Source organism: Panthera onca, chromosome B4 (assembly GCF_046562875.1).
Source record: "Panthera onca isolate mPanOnc1 chromosome B4, mPanOnc1 haplotype 2, whole genome shotgun sequence".
Lineage (NCBI taxonomy): Eukaryota > Metazoa > Chordata > Mammalia > Carnivora > Felidae > Panthera > Panthera onca.
This window is the reverse complement of record NC_138345.1, coordinates 77,308,995-77,327,647: the sequence shown is the minus strand read 5'-3', so window position 1 is coordinate 77,327,647 and position 18,653 is coordinate 77,308,995. Positions and strand designations below refer to the sequence as shown.

At 47.8% G+C, this 18,653-nt stretch overlaps 1 protein-coding gene across 3 annotated transcripts; it reads left to right on the top strand.

The window, feature by feature from the left end:
- Positions 1–1,661: 1,661 nt before the first annotated feature.
- Positions 1,662–18,306, top strand: CSRNP2 (cysteine and serine rich nuclear protein 2). Of its 3 annotated transcripts, XM_060657605.3 has the most exons (6): positions 1,662–1,953; positions 5,889–6,054; positions 6,784–7,020; positions 8,992–9,251; positions 12,748–13,044; positions 14,838–18,306. In XM_060657605.3, exons 3-6 carry the CDS (start codon positions 6,870–6,872, stop codon positions 15,759–15,761), a joined length of 1,632 nt encoding a protein of 543 aa, XP_060513588.2. In that variant the 5' UTR covers positions 1,662–1,953; positions 5,889–6,054; positions 6,784–6,869; the 3' UTR covers positions 15,762–18,306. The 3 variants fall into 3 exon arrangements, with proteins under 3 accessions (XP_060513588.2, XP_060513586.2, XP_060513587.2); XM_060657603.3 differs by lacking the exon at positions 5,889–6,054; XM_060657604.3 differs by lacking the exon at positions 5,889–6,054 and having other exon boundaries at positions 1,662–2,062.
- Positions 18,307–18,653: the final 347 nt, after the last annotated feature.

Here is an 18,653-nt window from a genome sequence, read left to right as displayed (position 1 = left end):
CTATCCAACATGGCCTTATGGCTGTTATTTTGTAACTTTGTATTCACTGACTCTACAGAGTGGTCTGGGGATTTCTCCTGTTACCTGTGTGTCCAGGAAAGACAGCATCATGAACATTTACATAGCACTGACTGCATTGTAAACATTTATACTATATTAACTATTTAATCTCCACAAAACCCCCTAAGATACATACTGTTTGCCCCATTTTGCAGATACAGAAGCTAAGGCAAGAGAAGTTACTGTACCTTGCCAAGGGTCATACCACTACTGAGTGGAGGAGTTGGGCTTGTATCTAGGCAGCCTGGCTCTAGATCACATGTTATATCATACCTAAATTTCAGCAGATAGGGAGCCGATCAGTGCATGGTACACTAAAGACTGCTTTTTTATGATCTGCCCTTTCATCTTGCACTGTTGTTTCCTAGCCTCATGGAGCCTCTGATGTCACCAAGGTGAGAGGACTGGAATTTTTGGCATTTTGTCCAAACCAGCCAACTTCTCAGTTCTAAGACTGAGATGGCTTGGTAACCATCTGGCTCCATAGTTTTTGGTTGCAGTGAAGACTGCACTAGGCTATGGAACCAGTCTAACCTGAGTTTAAATCCTGCCATAAATATCCAATAAATATGCAGTAAATATCTAGTGAGTTCCTAAATGTCAACTACCAGGCTTTGTACTGAGTGCTCAGGATACAGTAAACAAAGCAATTCCTTGCTCTCATGGAATTTAGTCAAGTGAGAGAAGACTGAAAAATATACATCAGGAGGTGAATGCTAAGAAGAAATATAAGTCAAGGGGATAGAGACTAAGCATCATTTTTTTCTTAATGGTTAAGCAAAGTCTGATATGGGGACATTTGCGCAAATATTAAGTGGAGGAATATGTATGTGGCTTGCTAGCGAACATGTTTTAAGGAAAAGGCCCTGAGCTGAGAGCATGATTGTTGAAGGAACTGCAAGGACACCAGTGGTCCAGGGTAGTTAAAGCAGAGTACAGGAGGGGAAACGTAGAAGGAAACAAGATGACAGGATGGAGGGGAGGTTGACTTAGAAGTCAAAGAGACATACATAACGTCTATTCTGAGTGAGATCGGAAACCAGAGTGTCCGTGGCAAATGACATATAACTTGACTTCTGGGTCTTCGTTTTCCCCATCTTAAAAATGAATTGCAAAGTTGTGAAGATCATAGACCACGTAGGAATACTTTTGACATAAAACACTTAAATCAACCAGTCAATACGTATTGCAGTACTCAATACATTGCATTTTCTTCTCTATACCTTGCGTAAGCTGCAGCATGTCATGCTGCTTAAGACTAAGCTCCCATGAGTGCGCATAAGGGGGATTATGTTCTTTAGGCATAGGAGAGTGGTCCCGGAGAAAGAAAAAGCGGAGCTTTAGATGGAGATTCGTTTAGTCATTGAAGATCTGTAGCTGAGGTTGTCCCTCTTCCTGTTTAAAAGGCTGCAGCGGCGCCCAACTCGCTCTCCCAGGGTCCACTGCAGCAGAGACACCGCCTCCAAAGCCTGTTTGCCGGCGACTTTCGGCTCTGTGTCTGTCGCCGCCTTCAACTCCCGGCATGCCGCGGGCGTGGGGCCGACACGTAGACTCCATTTCCCAGCATGCCCCGGGGCTCGGTCAGGACGTGCCGGCGCCTATAAGAGCCAGAGCGCTGCGGCCGGAGCCTATTGTTAGCCGGAGCCGGGGCGGTTCTGGGCGTCTGCTACCGGGGGCGCCTGAGTTTGCTGGAGCCGCCCGCCCTCCGCCGCCTGCCGGCCGACCTGCCCACCCGCCCTCCCTCCCAGCCCTGCCGCCCTGGGAACTCCCCGACCGTCGCCGCGGGCCCGGGACTCGCTTTCTCCTCTCTCCTTCCCACCCGGGCTAGGGCGGCGGCGGCGGCAGCGGGGGCGGCAGAGACCATCACGGGAGGAGGCAGCTGCGGCGGGGCCGGTAATGGGCCTGGGGGTGCGGGGCGGAGGGTGCCGCCTCGTCCTTTCTCGGGATCGGCCCTCGGGCGGCTGTGGAGGAGTGGTCAACCCAGAGCTGCGCGGATGGAGGGGTCAGAAATGAGGGAGGCTCGGACGGGAGCGGTCGGGGGGCGGGGAGCCAGGGCGCCGCTGGGAAGGGAAAGAGTCGGGAGAGGCGTGGGAGCTAGGGGCACGGAGGACGCGGGCCCGAACTGCGGGGGCAGCTCGGGGGAGACCGATGGGCGGCTTGGAAGCTGGCAGGATTGCGGATGAGGGTTGAGTTCGGAATGGAGTGGAGATGATGTAGGATGGAGGGAAGTGAAGGAAGGGGAGGGCGAATAGAGGAAAATGTGGGAGGAGTGGTTGGGAATTTGTGAGTAGCAGGCAGGAAGGGATGAGGAAGGCTGGGCAGGGGCTGCAGACGATTGGAATGAGCGGGAAGGTTAGCAGGAATCAGAGAAATGGGTTGGGAGCTGAAGGGTTCAGCAGGGGTGTCCATTAAAGGGAACTGATGCCTTGACATGCCCTTTTCAGCTCTGGTTCCTGATGTCTCCCATTTTTCTGGCGTTGTGGGGGAAAACGAAAGCATCACTTGCCCTGGTTGCTAGCTCGATCGTTTTTTCACAGGCCCAAACACGCAGCTGACTGCCATCCATCCCTTTTAGTGCCATGGTCTTGATTTATTATTTTTTTTGAAGGGGTTAGAGTGGCAGCGTGACACGCAAACCGTTCTTCAATATGAAATGTTGGAAGTTATCCCCGAGAGACACAGTGTCCTCTTGTCCTGCAGTTTTCAGTTTAAGGGAAACCCATAGTTGATTCACATTTTCATTTTCTTCACTGACTTTACATCTTGCTAATTTCCAAGCCAGGAGGATGTTGGTGTGTGCCAGAGTTATCAATGACTGGATATCCTTGAGGGTTAGTGGTTCCTGCAGCATCACGTTCCTCATCTCCCACAAAGATCTTGTGTTCTCCATACGATGGTAGTTTAGACATGGAAAGCCAAATTCTAACCTTGTGTCAGCGAATGGGGGGGGGGGGGAGGGTTGGAGGGACGCTTCCTTAAAATACCTAGTTTAAACAGTATGTTTGCACTTAAGCACTTTATATGTTCATAATCCTGGTAATCACAAGGACACATGGATCCAAGGAATTGATAGTATTTGAGAATCAGCTGCAATATCTTGTAAAAGGAGAAACAGGGTCGGTCATCTTATTCAGGTTTATCCTAACAATTAGCAGCAAGCCTTCCTTCCTCTAACCCAGCTATGGAAGATAACCCTGACGATCTTACCAGAGATTTTTGTCTCTTGACCTTTAGTAGAAGGTTGGGTTCCAGTGGAGTGGGGAGGCTTTCTCCCATGAGATATACCTTGTCTCGTCATTTTATACTCATTTAAGAGAGAGACCTTTGTTACCTAAACTTGGCGAATACACTCTGAACCCACAAAATTATTTCTGGACAGTCCCTCTTTTGCTAGTCTCATAAGCTGTTTTGGTTTTGGGGGGAGTGATAGGAATCCTACAGACGTGAAAAGGCTTAGATCTAGTACTAAAATGCACATACGCTGTAGATCTTGATTTGGTGCTAGCCTAATATCTTCTATATACTCTGGATATGAGTTATTTCATATACCTTTGAGAAATACTCAGACACACTTGAGAAAAGACCATAAGGCAGAAGTATGTAGCCAGAAAGTATCAGCTGACCTTTCATTTCACTGTCATTAAAAAGCTTTTATAGAGGTTTGCATTGTTTTCTCCAAAAGCATTTGTTGTTTGAGTTGGTCATTTTGACAGTTAACTGTCAGTTATGACCTGCATTTCCAGTCTCACCTTCATTATTTCTGTCTGGGTTTAAGTGCTTGGAGTGTAACTTACAAGTGTTTCTCTTATACACAGGCATTGATCCTTTGCCAATGAATGGTTGAGAGAGGTGGGCATGACTGATTTCTAATTGTGGTTTGAAAAGAGGTTGATTTGATGAACTGGAAAGTGTGGAACCTATTCTAGTTGCTTCTGTTGCAAAGAAAGGTCTCTTCAGGCCACTGTGGGAAGTGGATGGGAGGTTTGTTCTTGATGCCCAGGGAGTATCTTTGCCTGACAAGTCGAGTTCACACCAGAGTTGGGTAAGGAAGGCTGGGTTGAAATTTAAACTTCTATTGGTTGTCAGGACAGAGTTGATGGATTTTGTGTGTATGTATATGTATATATATATATATATATATATATATATATGTGTGTGTGTGTGTGTGTGTGTGTGTGTGTATACAAATACATACATGTATGTATTTGTATATATAAATATATGTATAAAATGGAGTGAAAAAGTGACGCAAACAGATCCTGGGTAGCGTTAGGAGAGCTAAATCAGTATGCACATTATTTACACATAGAGCCATAGGTTCAGATTATTCTCCGGCGTTTTAAGGAAAATATCTTTCTCCTAGGTTTCACATCCTTTCTTTCTTTTTTTCCCCCCCCCTCTTTCTTACCTGCCTCTTACGATTGCCCAGAAGCCACTCTTCCAGAAGTGGAAGTGGGGAAGACCTAGAAAAAGGGGCGAAGGAGAATGGAACAAGTAGCCAGCAGTCCTCGCTGCACCAGAGGAAGTGCTACCCCTGAGGGCAGCTGGGTTAAGACAGCGAGAATTTTAATAATAAAGATGATTTTGGACCAAACCCAAACTCGTGCAGGGCATAAAGAGAAATATTCAAAGGGAGCCCACAATACTGGAAGCAAAGGGACACTGGAGGAAAGACCAGGAGCGCACAGTTTGCTTCTGGTCAGAGATCCCCCTCATGCTTCCAGGCTGAGGAAAAGGCCACCTTCCCAGTAGCAACACTAAAGATACCAGTTAAAACTGAAGCTAGACTGAGGCCCTTTCTCAAAAGAGCAGACTTTCAGCTCAGTCTGAGTTTTTATGTGGTTGATAAGATTTTTAAGTGGGGAAGAAAAAACTCGGTTCAGTGGTCAACGGTATTCTTTCTCTCTCTTTTTTTTAAACATCACCCACACAAATTCTCAGTCGGAAAGATTACCTCCCCATGTCGAATGCAAGGAAGAAATTTGTTAGTTAATAGGTATCTTTAAACCCAGCTGAAGTCTTAGCCCATTAAAGAGTCCTTGGCGCTCTCCATTCTTAATATGTGCGAGGAACGTGACCTCTGATGGTAAGATCAGTAGCCCAAAGAACCGAATCGATACTTTGGGCTCCTTTTTGAATTTCATTACAATTCTTATCAAGCACTTGGTTATTTTTTTTTTTCCTCCTGGCCAAGTGTATTTCAGGAATGTGCTTGTCTAGACCTATGATGGCTGAGGTTTCCTAGGTACATCTTGTGACTTGAATACAGAATTTTGATGAGATCTGCACAGAGAGATCAGGAAATCTCTTCGCTAAAGTACTCATTAGGTCTGGTTGACTAAGTAGAGCTGATCCAGGAGCAGGCAAATTGCTTCCGAGAGACTCAGTCCAGAAAAACAGCTCTGTAGCAGGCAGCTTTTGACACCACAGTATATTCTGGGTGGCTGCTCTGCAGTAACGCAGCCCTGTCTTTCTGGGCAGTGTTGTTATTCCTGCTGCATAATTAGCAACTAGTGAGATCATAGTCTGGGGAGATTCTGGCATTACTGAGGCAAAGCAGGGAGGCTTCGTATCGTCACATGTGGCTCCGGCTCTGACAGCATTTCTGTTTCGAGCAGATTCATATTCTTGGGAACTTAGGTCCAAAGATGGAGAAGGAGAGAGATCTGTACCTGGGAAATGGACTATCCCTCGTGTGGCACGTTGAGAACACTGCCTGCCGTATTGACTTTACCAGAGTCGATTGTCACTTCTTTTGCTATTTGTTTTCCCCTCGCTGGTTTCTTTACAGGGGGCTAAGATTGTAAAGCTAAGTTTTCCTCGCACAGGGGATGATGGCAGAGCAGCCGAGCCCTATTATATGGAGCTATGTGAGATCGGAAAAGCTTCTGGGTTTCGAAGGCAGTGCAGATTCTAATCTTCAGTCCATTCTTTACAACCACATTTGATCTTTGTAGGAGGCCGGTGAGAATCTTCACCCTTGTGAAGATCTAGGTAAAGTGTTTCCCTGGCTTCTGATAGACTGTGAAATTTGGGGCCGAGAGCAGTGTTTCCCAATGTGCGATCCAAGGCTCATTTGCCCCCTGAGATTCTTCCATAATCGGGTGTGTGGAACACTGCACTAGCTGTGGGCTCTCACGCTTCACCGTGCTCGTTGGCATATTCAAGGCCTTCAAGCTATCCTCTCATAGCGCTTTTCTAAACTGTTTGGACACGGCAGTCCTATTTCCACGTAAGGCTATTAATATCCATGGAACTAGTTTATTTAATGTACACACTTTGGGAAACGCCAGGCCAAATTTTCCCTAGGAGAAATAATTGGCTCTCGTTTAGGTTTAGGCACAGCCTAATTCTGCCTTTGATCCCCAGTCCCTCCTCCTGGCCCCTTGGGAGAGCTCTCCCGTGTGAGCACAAGAGCAGCTACCGTTATCCCCGGGCTAGTGAAACCCAGAGCCCAGCTGGCGTGGAACCAAAGGCCTTCACTCTGCTGGGAAGGGTGCTGCTGTTACTCATCTCATTATTCTAAGAGTGCCTGGGACTGAAGGGAAACATAAGTAGGAGAACGTTGGCCAGAATAGGTAGAGAAATGACCTAGTCACAAGAGACCAGACATCAGTGCTAGCTCAGGGACTTTGTTTCTTCATTTGGAGAGCCGCGTGTATAGACTTGGGAGGGAGGTCTGTCTCAGGACAGGAGTGCTGATTCCTCTTTTCCCCTGGGCAGAATCCTAATGCGCCTGGCTAACTGGTGGTGAGCAGGGGCTTTGGGGCCAACGCCGTGGGCTCCCCAAGGAAACCCCTTTGAAACCAATGGATGCATTCACGGGCTCGGGTCTCAAGAGGAAGTTTGATGATGTGGATGTGGGCTCATCAGTTTCCAACTCCGATGATGAGATCTCCAGCAGTGACAGTGCTGACAGCTGTGACAGTCTCAATCCTCCTACAACTGCCAGCTTCACACGTGAGTGAGCCCCTCTACCCCCCACCTGCACCCACACCCCCCCAAGCATCAGAGCCCATTGCAGTCCTTGCGACTGCTTCTTCTGTCCAGCTTGGGGATTTTCCCTTAACCATAATCTTCCTACTCTTAGCCCAACCTCGCTCTTTGGAGGACTTCACTGCTCTATTATCATAGACTTAGGTCTGACTTCCTCTAGCTGATTTTCCTTATGCCATGTTTTATAGGTTCCCAGGAACCTATGGGCTGAATTAAATTGAATAAGTCCAGGGGCGCCTGGGTGGCTCAGTCGGTTAAACGTCCGACTTCGGCTCAGGTCACGATCTCATGGTCCGTGAGTTCGAGCCCCGCGTCGGGCTCTGGGCTGAGGGCTCAGAGCCTGGAGCCTGCTTCCAATTCTGTGTCTCCCTCTCTCTCTGCCCCTCCCCCGTTCATGCTCTGTCTCTCTCTGTCTCAAAAATAAATAAACGTTAAAAAAAAAATTTTTTTTAAATAAAAAATAAAAAAAAATAAATTGAAGAAGTCCAGGATACTACCCTTGCCCACCCGAGTTCCACACAATTGTAGCACTAGTAGGACATAAATGCTTACTGCCTGGACAACTGGGGAAACTCCAGATTTCTTAATTCTTTTTTTTTTTTTAGTTGTTTAAAATGTTTGTTTTTGAGAGAGAGAGAGAGAGAGAGAGAGTGGGGGAGGGGCAGAGAGAGAGGGAGACACAGAATCCGAAACAGGATACAGGCTCTGAGCTGTCAGCACAGAGCCCGATGTGGGACTTGAACCCACGGACCGTGAGATCATGACCTGAGCCGAAATTGGCCACTTAACTAACTGAGCCACCCAAGCATCCCCACATTTCTTAATTCTTATAGCTCAATTAATTTCTTGGAAAGAACTTCCACATGAGAGCAGGAGAGGGATAGAGGAAGAGGGAGAGAGAGAATCCTAAGTAGGCTCCATGCCTAGTGCAGAGTCCCATGCTGGGCTCGATCTCACAACCATCTGGTCATGACCTGAGCAGAAATCAAGAGTCCAACACTTAACTGACTGGGCCACTCAGGTGCCCCAGAACTTCGGATTCTGTAGATCAGAGGTTGCCTATGGACCAAATCTGGCCCGCTGCCTGTTTTTGTAAATAAAGTTTTATTGGAATACAGCCACACACGTTGTAATTGATTTCATGCTACAGTGGCAGAGTTGAGTAGTTGCGGCCGAGTTGCAAAGCCTAAAGTATTTACTATCTGGCCCTTTAAAGAAATACAGCATCCTCTGCTATAGATTATACACACTGTCCAATAGAATTTTCTCTTATGATAGAAATGGTCTAGGGGTACTAGGTGTCTCAGTCCATTGAGTGTCTGACTCTTGATTTTGGCTCAGGTCATGATCCTGGCATTGTGAGATCCAGCCCCATGTTGGGCTCCATGTTGAGTGTGAAGCCTGCTTGGGATTCTCTCTCTCCCTCTGCCCCTCTCCCCCACTTACACTCTCTCTTTCTTAAAATAAAAAAAAAAAAAGTTTTACATCTGCACTGTCCAGTATGATAGCCATCAGCCGTACGTAGCTGTGAGCACTTGAAATGTGATTAGTGTAATTGAAGAGCTGAATTTTAAATTTTATTTTGAGTAACTGAAATTTAAATCGCCACAGGTGGTTACTTGCTGCCATACTGACTGAAGCTATATAGATTGTTACATCCTGAAAAGATGGCCTAGATGTCCTCTTCCCAGCTGATGTCCAAAATTAGATGTTGTGGTCATCTGTGTGGGTAAAGTCGGTCTGGAGGCAGTGGTTCGGACCAGCTGATGTTCAAGGCCCCTCCCAACCGTGCATTTATGATGTGACGATCAGAAGTTTCCCAAGGTTCAGAGAGCACTTTGGGCAACAGTTGAGAGCTTAGTTGAATGAGAAAGAACGAGACCGCCAGGCAGGCCGTTCCTGGGTTAGTAACACTGCTCTGTGCTCCCTTCTCAGCCACATCCATCCTCAAGCGGCAGAAGCAGCTGCGGAGGAAGAATGTGCGCTTTGACCAGGTGACCGTTTACTACTTTGCCCGACGCCAAGGCTTCACGAGTGTGCCCAGCCAGGGTGGGAGCTCTCTGGGCATGGCCCAGCGCCATAACTCCGTGCGCAGCTACACGCTCTGTGAGTTTGCTCAGGAGCAGGAGGTGAACCATCGGGAGATTCTTCGTGAACACCTGAAGGAGGAGAAGCTCCATGCCAAGAAGATGAAGGTGCCTAAGGGGTCTGGGATCTGGTATTTAACCGCGTTCCGAGATAAAATGGAAAACCATCTGGGTCTCTGGATTCTTTATTTATTTGTTTTAAATTTGCTGCCCTCGGCACGTAGAAATTCCAGATCTTTTGAACGAGACATCCCAGATTTGGAATCCGATCTCAGTCTGAGACACCATTGTTCTGGTCTCTGGCGGGGAGTCTACACAGGGTAGCAAAATGGCTGCCCTAGAATTCCCTACCCTCAGCAGATTTTTAAAAAGTTTAAAATGTGACTATCTACAAACATTCGAGTCTGCCACCCTTGGAATCTGAGGAAGCACAGTGTTTCAGTTTCTTGTCAAATGATCGTCTGTTGTCCCAATGCCCAGAACGGGTTTTAGATCCTTTACGTTCTCTGATAGGACCCTGCTGTTTCTATAACCCCCGTCACCTCGAGGTGATAGTCTTTTATGTGTAAATGACAGTGTAGCCAAATAGTTCTTTCACTGTGGATGGTCCCGGGCCTGCCGCTGAGGCCACGCCAGCTCTCGCAGTGTAGGAGAGCAGCGCTGGAAGAAGACCCGTCTCTCGAAGGATGGCTCTTCACAGCTACCCGTTTGCTTTCAGCACTGCCTGGCACTCCACAGCCGTGTTTTCCACCAGGCCGCAAAAAGGTCCCCCCGAGTTCCTAGTTCCAAACTTGGAGAACACTGCTTCTGGCCCGGCCAAGTTTCTTGTGGGCCCGAAGCCTGCTGACCCATATTAAGACAGGTGGCTGCGTTATTTCCAGGGCTGCGGGTGACCCCCTGATGAGCCACACCAGATTGTGGTGTGGTCGGAGAACTGACGGCAGGGGATGTGGACTAATGATATCCCTTTCCCCCTGTGAGAGCCGTGTCTCCTTCCCTCAGTCGACTCCCAAAGCCTTACACCTGTTTGTCTAACTGGAATGACATTGAGGCGTCCCTTTCTTGTGTCTGAGGAATTCTGTCACTGACCCTATCACCTTCCTGCTGCTATAGCAACAGCTGGGGAAATAAACACTGTTCCCGTCATTTGCGACGAAGGCTTTCTTCCCTTTCCGTGGAAGAAACCCGTCTCCTAAATCCGGTAGAGGCATAGCCTGTCACAGCAGGATTCCATCCTGTTCTGTGGCCCCCCCTTGCAGGATGTCTGGGGACAGAGCTCAGCAAACTCCAGGCTGGCCGAGGATTCCTCCTTATTAGCAGACTTCGCGAACAGCAGCACTGGTGGCAGCTGGTACATCTTTCTGTGTCAAGAGAAAACCCTGCCTTTGCTCTCCCCAGGTCCAGTTTGCTCTTAGAAAGTTTTCCTATCTTTATTTAGCGCTCTTCAGGGGAGACCCTGTTGATCTCAAAGATACATCTTTTGCATGGCCCATGTGCCATCTGGTATTTTTTCCTTTTAGGCTGCCAACAAAAACAAAAAAAAACTGCTGGTGCTCTGTAGCTTTGATTATATATAATTTTTCTAATATTTTCATTAAAAAATTTTAAATTTATTTTGAGAGTGCGCACGCACATGCACGCGTGCGCGCGCACACGCACACACACACACACGTGGGGAAGGGGCAGAGAGAGAGGCCCAAGCAGCCTCCATGAAGTCGGTGCACAGAGCCCGACATGGGGCTGGAACCCATGAAACCATCAGATCATGACTTGAGCCAAAGTCAGATGCTCAACCAACTGAGCCACCCAGGTGCCCCAGTTATTTTTCTTTTTAATTTTGGCCTTTCGTTCCTTTGGAGTGCCTTATTATGGGTAGTATGAATTGAGAATCTAACTTTTTTTTTTTTCTTCCCCCAAAAGAATATCCAGTTGTCCCAATACCATTTAATGCCAGAGGACTCTTCTCACTTGATTTGAAATGCCACCTCTGTCGTGTTACATCCTTACATTTGTGTGGGTTTCTTTCTATTGCATCTCTAGCTTCTTTCCCTTGAGAGGACAGCGAGAGGGAGGGTGAGGAGGAGGCCATGAGGAGGAAGCCATCCCCAGTGAAATAGGCAGGGGCGATCCCAAGGTCTGCAGAAAGGCCCCTCATTGTTGGTCTGCCTGGTACAGAAATAACAGACCAGGAAACCTCCAGAAGCACCACTGTATTTGTCTCCTCTGTCCCACCTTCCCACAAACAAACACAACAGGTGTGGAGCTTATTAGCCAGGCCTATTGCATCACGTCCCCCAGGAGCTGTTCCTTTACCAGCACCAATCTGTGGCTGTCTGATGAAGTAAGCCAGCCCCTCCAGTAGCTTGCTAGTAGCTTCCAGAGCTCTGGAGATGATGAGGTCTCATTTTCTTCACTCGAATTCTCTGGTGAGTTTTCAAAACTCATTCAGCCAGCTTGTCTTCACACTGTCCTTCCACTAAGACTCCCTTTTCTGGCTGGCTATCCTTCTTAGCCCAGAGAACCCAGATTTCTGCCTGTAGATGGTACCTTAGTGCTATATAAGCCACCCTGCCTCACGTACTGCTTTTCTTTGCAATCAAAAAAGTATCAGGAGAAAGAATATGTTCTAGACCGTGGGCCGGAAGTGAGAGCTTTCTTGGGTAGCCATTAACAACTTGCTCCTTTTTTTTCCTCCTCCCAATGAAATGAAGCTCTTCTGTGTATGTAGATCATTGTTGACACTGTGAAGATTTAGGCTCATTGACAAAGACCCGGTGGCCTTGTACTACACTTGAGTGTCGTCTTCTTCCCAGAATGTGGTTTTGGGTCCTTTGGGGGTACATATTGAAGGGTGTTTTGCAATGTTCTCTATCCATCCAAGGAATATCTAGCCATTGATAGACCTTCTCCTCCCTGTGTTAGAAGGCAAGTTAGCTGAAGTTAAGGGACACAAGTCTGGGAATGGAGAATATATTCGTGGAAGAATATTATCTTCTAGGAGGGAGGATGAGACACGGGTTTTGAGAAACTTTGATCTACCAAGGTGATACCCGGTGTTGACAGGAAGGTGTTAGAACTACAGAGCTACATAAGGCTTCCTGCCTTCCTGCTCTAGGTTTATTCTCTTAAACTATCCAATATGGTAGCTGCTAGCCACACATGGCTATTTTTTTTTTTAAGTTTATTTATTTTTGGGAGAGAGATAAGGAGCACAAGTGGGGGAGGGGCAGAGAGAAGGAGAGCGAAAATCCCAAGCAAGCACCCCCACCATCGACGCAGAGCTCAGTGCGGGGCTTGAACTCGTGCACTGTGAGATCATGACCTGAGCCGAGACCAAGAGTCGGCCGCTTAACTGACCGTGCCACCCAGGCGCCCCATGTGGCTCTTTATACTACACTCAATTAAAGTGAAAGGAAATGAAAACGTTCAGCTTCTCATTTGCACTAGCCGCATTTCCAGTGCTCAGTAGCCACATGTGCTATGAGCAGCATGGCCATTTCCATCGTCGCACCAGGTTCAGTTGGACTGTGCTGCTCTAGACACCCACTGTGAGGAGGTGCCTGCAAATACTCGAGGCTAACCTGTCCTCCCTGTCTCCTGGCAGCTGACCAAGAATGGGACGGTGGAGTCAGTGGAGGCTGACGGCCTGACCCTGGATGATGTTTCAGATGAAGATATTGACGTGGAAAACGTGGAGGTGGATGATTACTTCTTCCTGCAGCCCCTGCCCACCAAGCGGCGCCGAGCCTTGCTGAGGGCTTCGGGGGTCCACCGCATCGATGCCGAAGAGAAACAGGAGCTTAGAGCCATCCGCCTGTCACGGGAAGAGTGTGGTTGCGACTGTCGCCTGTACTGTGACCCAGAAGCCTGTGCCTGTAGTCAGGCTGGGATTAAATGCCAGGTGAGTCCAAGTCGACCTGAGAGAGCATATCTACTCTAGAGTCTGGGGGACGTGATGCGGGTACCCATGAACACGGGAGGCCGCCCGTCACCCGTGGGTGGATTCCCCGTGAGTGTGAACACTCCATAGCTCCATAACCCTCCTCCACCAAGGAGAAAACCAAGCACGGCAGGATTCCTAGGCTATGCAGATAGCAGTTACCTTTTCTGTGTTTCTCACCTCAGAGGTGATGAAGAGGCAGCTGTCCGCAAATGGGGGAACAGGGAACAGGGGTTAGTAAGTTTACCATTAGCTATTCCTTAAATATTGATTTCGTGAGATAAAAGGAAGCAGAGAGCTGAGTTAGGCCTTTAGATTTTATCTTCACTCACAGGACCTCTACCCCAATTTTGTAAAACTCAAAGTAATTCTCGGATCCTGTAATTTAGGATCAAACTTGGCCTGGCAGAGGTTAAGTCCAGGATCTTAAGTTCAGGATCTTTTTTTTTTTTAAGTTTCTAAAATTAAAAAAAAAATTTATTTATTTTGAGAGAGAGAACAAGTGAGATAGGGGCAGAGAGAGAGGGGGACAGGATCCAAAGCAGGCTCTGTGCTGACAGCCCCACGTGGGGTTTGAACTCAAGAACTGTGAGATCATGAAGTCAGACGCTTAACCAACTGAACCACCCAGGCACCCCTTACGTCCAGGATCTTAAAAGATGGAAGACCTCATTCCCCACCTGGCCTTCCGACGAGGGACAGGTTAGAAGGCCTAGCCCAACTGAAAAGAGTAGTACCATCCCAGAGGATGAAATCTACCTGGAACTTGTAGGATGTGGGTGCTGAGTCCTTCTGGTTGAATGGCTCCTAACCAACCTTTTGTTTCTTAATTTTAGGCAGGTAATAGCTCTAGCTGATCTGGCCAAATACTGCTTTTCAGACTGAAGTCCCTAATATATCATTCTGTTTTACAGTCCTGAGAATAGTCCTAAGAATTGGACTGTTCTTAAGACTGGAATGGAGAGTTCTAGAAGTTGATATCATAGGAAGACATTGTGTGTTTGTACATATTTGCTGATGTTATTTTATTTTTGGTGGGGGGGGGGGGGTGCTTTTTTCCTTTTGGGATCCAATAAGGAGGTAGAGTAGATCCCCTTTCTACATATTCCTGGTCTATAACTGTTTCAGAACTAAACTGGCCAACCATCAGGGAAAAATGAAGCAGGCAGTGAAAAGCTGGCCATTATTTTGTTGGAACTGTCACGATAGCACCTTAGCAAACTAAGGCACTTTCGCTAGTTTCCCTGGAATGTATGATTGCTTTGGACCAGCTAGATCTACTTCCTTTCCCACGCCTGTCGTTGCAGAAGGCACTAGGCTTGGGCCCCAGCCTTTGTCTTCTCGACACACCAGGTAAGTTCTGGGAAAGTCTGAGGCACAAAAATTTCTTCCACTCTGAGAACTGTCAGCATTCAGAGAGGTGGTCTCAGGACTTTTTAACTGGAAAGGCCCTTTGACGTGATTTTTGGCTACACTTTATTTGGAAGAGGAAACAAAGCCTTGGAGAGATACAGGACCTTCCCGAGGTCACAACTGCTAACTGATGGCTGTGCTGGAATCAGAACGCGAGTGGTCTGAAAACTACCACCTCATGCTCTTAGGTCACCACGTTGCACGTTACGCTTTGAATTAGTTGTTCCTCTTGTAAGAAGACCTCAAATCCCAGCTGCCCGTGTTTGCCAGCTGACGTCTCCTATCTCCGTTATTAAATCTGCTGGCCTCATCTTCCCTCAACCTCCTTGTCCCCTCCTCAGGTGGATCGCATGTCCTTTCCGTGCGGTTGTTCCCGGGATGGCTGTGGGAACATGGCGGGGCGCATTGAATTTAATCCGATCCGGGTCCGGACTCATTACCTCCACACCATCATGAAGCTGGAGCTGGAGAGCAAGCGGCAGGTGAGCCGCCCGCCAGCCCCGGACGAGGAGCCCTCACCCGCCGCCGGTTGCAGCCTGACGGGAGCCCAGGGCTCCGAGACACAGGACTTCCAGGAGTTCATTGCTGAGAACGAGACGGCGGTCATGCACCTGCAGAGTGCAGAGGAACTGGAGCGGCTCAAGGCAGAGGAAGACTCCAGCGGCTCTAGCGCCAGCCTGGACTCCAGCATCGAGAGCCTGGGCGTGTGCATCCTGGAGGAGCCGCTGGCCGTGCCCGAAGAGCTGTGCCCGGGCCTCACAGCCCCCATCCTCATCCAGGCTCAGCTGCCCCCGGGCTCCTCGGTCCTGTGTTTCGCCGAGAACTCAGACCACCCGGCCGCCTCGGCAGTGAACAGCCCGTCCTACTTGAACGGTGGGCCCCTGGTCTACTATCAGGTGGAGCAGAGGCCAGTCCTGGGGGTGAAAGGAGAGCCTAGCGCGGAAGAAGTCCCGCCTTCTTTCCCCAAGGAGAAGGATCTGAACGTCTTCTCTCTCCCAGTTACCTCACTGGTGGCTTGTAGCCCCACAGACCCAGCTGCCCTGTGTAAGTCAGAAGTGGGGAAAGCGTCCACCCTAGAGGCGCTAGTGCCCGAAGGCTGTAACCCTGACGAGCCTGAGAGCGAAGACTTCCGCCCCTCTTGGTCCCCCTCGAGCCTCCCCTTCCGCACGGACCATGAAGAGGGCCGTGTGGTGGAGAAAACCTCACAGCAGAGTGAGGACGGGCCCCCCGAAGATTCTTCCTTAGAACTCCCTCTGGCAGTGTGACCCGGGGATGGAGATTCTGCCTCTGACCCATTCTCTATTTATTCCCTTATTTTATCTAACACCGTTTCAAAACAAAACTGTAGAAGCAGCTGCTACGCCCATGTTATTTTATTGGGGTCTTGGGGGATGGGTGGGAAAGAATCGTTTGTACGAGTATTTTTTAAAGGGTAAACAGAACCAAGGAGACCGGTCCTAGCTGGATGTGGGGAGAGTCTTGGGGCAGAGGAGGCCGCACAGTGCTGAATACTGAGCTTTCTGGGCCGTTGGAACAAAGAACGAGGATCTCACAGGAGAAGCTGGGTAATTCGAGCAGCTATTCTTTATGTAGGGACCAGAACGCAATAATTTGAACAGCGTGGCAAAGCTCCCTTCTCCTTTCCTGAGCTCCAGGTGGGGAAGAAGCTCAAGTTTTCTCATCGGTCACCCTGATGCCCCGCTTTGGTGCGTAACGCAGTTGGAGTACCATCTGGCCAGATCTAGAGAGGAACGGGTAGAAGGGTCTCTGCTTCTGTAGAAAACCTCCAGAATTTAGAAAAACTTAACCTGCCTTCCCTGGCCCCCCGTTTGGTAAATAAGTTAATATTTGACACGTTTGGTGTCCTCCGACCTGTTCCCCACACTGGGGATTCCTGGTCTGTAACTTGAATTCTTTCTTTCACATGTTCTTAGGTACTAGAGTTAAACTTGCCTATTTGTCTCCCCCACCCCCCTTTCTTTTTCCCTTGAAGAAAAAGCTAGATTGGCTGGGGATGTGGCCTAAAGAGCCTGAGGCTTGTGCCTGTGTAATGCCGGCTCCGTCAGGCAGCTTCAGGCCGGGGCTCACACGTCCCACAGGAGGCATATATGGAGCATTGCCTGTGTCCGAAAGAGGCAGCAGGAAAAGGCTGCTGTCTGCAAAGAAGTGGACTTGATCTGTGCCATGCTTGCTTTTTCACCCACAGTCCCCCCACCCCGCTCTGGGAGGTTTGAGCTTTAAAGGAATGCAGGACGTGGCAATCTAAAGTCACCAACTAGTTTTTGTCCTTTTCTTTCTGTACTACCCTTGTGGTCCTTGGATATACAGGGTTAAGAGAGTTTTGCTATTCCAGCCCCCCCACCCTGACAACTGCAAATGTTTATTGGATCCCTCCAACTTGATACATAAAAATTGGAAGCCAAACGAATTCTTAATTGCTACACACAGCTCCCAGGTTCCAAAGAGTTCAACTTCTGACTGTTACTTTTGAGATCTATAGAGTGGGACTCAAATTCGGGTCTTACCTCCATGGGGGGACACGGTTCCCGTTCTTCTTATGTCCAGCTCATGTTCTAGGATGCGCTCTGCTAAACACCGCTGAATTCTTATTAGTTCTCTTTGCGTCCATTTTAAAATGGAGTCAGTAGGGAGCAAAAAACACTCTCCACTAGCATCCTTTACATCACACTTCACTTCTGGTATGGTTTATTGACCAAGAAAGAACAAGTGGAAAACTGTTTGCTTTTGGTGGGGAGAGAACTCTTCCTACTTACCTTGCTCACAAAGCCTTTTCTTGTGGGACATGAACGCACTCTTTATGTATGTCACAGCAACATTTCACCTAGAAAATCTCTAAACTGAGCCTGTGAGGCCTTGTACTTAAACAGATACGTCTTTTAACCCAGTCTGCCTCTCCAGTTCATTCCTGGTTTTGCTTGGTTTTACATTTGGAGGGGAGTTCTTCAGTACAAGACCTTGTCCCTCCCCATCCTCTAGCCTCACAAAACAAGAGAGTCTTAAGCACCCGAGGTGTAGACACTATCCCAAGCCAAGCCACACTCCCCCACGATCTGCCATCCCCTTGAATACAAGGCTGAAGCTTAAACTGCAAACTGACTTTCTTCCTGAAAGCTTATATCAGGAGGGGAGCGTGGGCTCTAAACATTCCCTCCTTAGGAAGGCTCCAGCCTCACCTTTGGAAGTGGATTCCACCTGCTTGGTAAGAGACCCTTTAGCCTTTGGGGTCAAGCCAAGAATTGGAATCTCATTATTAAACTCATTGCCAGCCCCCAAGAGATTTGATTTTTCTGAAAAACTAGTTTCTTAATCCAAGTCCGTCCCTCCAGGAACAACACTTCTGACTCCCGCCGATCCCAAGTTTTTAAATGCTGAAATATTAACACTGAGCATTAACTGTCTTGTTAAGCAAAGGGCCTTTTCTACAACCTAGTCCATCTCGTTTCTGGTGCTACCTGAGCTGGACACAGTTCTCGCTCATGGTTGCTAGAAAAGCTAAGCCTAGGCCTCTGATCACAGGACCGTACGGCTTCAGTCCCACTCAGTCTAGGCCTAGATAAAAGAAATCTCTTATTACTGCAACTCTTAAGATTTTCCAGTTTCCTTTCTCATATACTGTACACAGGTAGTATTTTCAATGTGAATCCAAAGCTTGTCTGGTTCTCTGAAAACAATTTTTTTTTTTTTTTTTTTTTTTTTTTTTTTTTTTTGCCTTTTAGGTCCTTTACATTGTGATAATGCTGTATTTAAAGAGAATATTTAAATGTAATATTAAAGAAATATTCAAAAGAATGGTGTGTTATTCTTTATCCTGGCAGGCCACAACTTAGTTACTTGTTAGACAAAGGGTGCTTCTCCAGCGTTGTATATAAAACCAATTAGGTCAGTTAGATATTAATGTTAACAACAGAAATGTTTTACGATGGAAAAACAGAACATTCTCTTTGGAGCGTCAAGAACTTGACGTGCATCGTATGCCCTTATGCACCCAAGCTGGAGCACGCCTGATGCTCCCCTGTTGAAGCTTTTCCCTGTCTATAGTCCGTACCCTGGGGGCTCATCTGCTAATCCTGTTTTCTTTACAATCATATATATATAATTTTTACAGATTATGTATGTATCTATAATATATATAAAAT

Excerpts from the sequence above, each read along its gene's own strand:
- CSRNP2 (XM_060657603.3), top strand. The coding sequence starts at position 6,870 with ATGGATGCATTCACGGGCTCGGGTCTCAAGAGGAAGTTTGATGATGTG. Across the intron at positions 7,021-8,991 it reads TACAACTGCCAGCTTCACAC|CCACATCCATCCTCAAGCGG; the intron begins GTGAGTGAGCCC and ends CTCCCTTCTCAG. Across the intron at positions 13,045-14,837 it reads AGGCTGGGATTAAATGCCAG|GTGGATCGCATGTCCTTTCC; the intron begins GTGAGTCCAAGT and ends TCCCCTCCTCAG.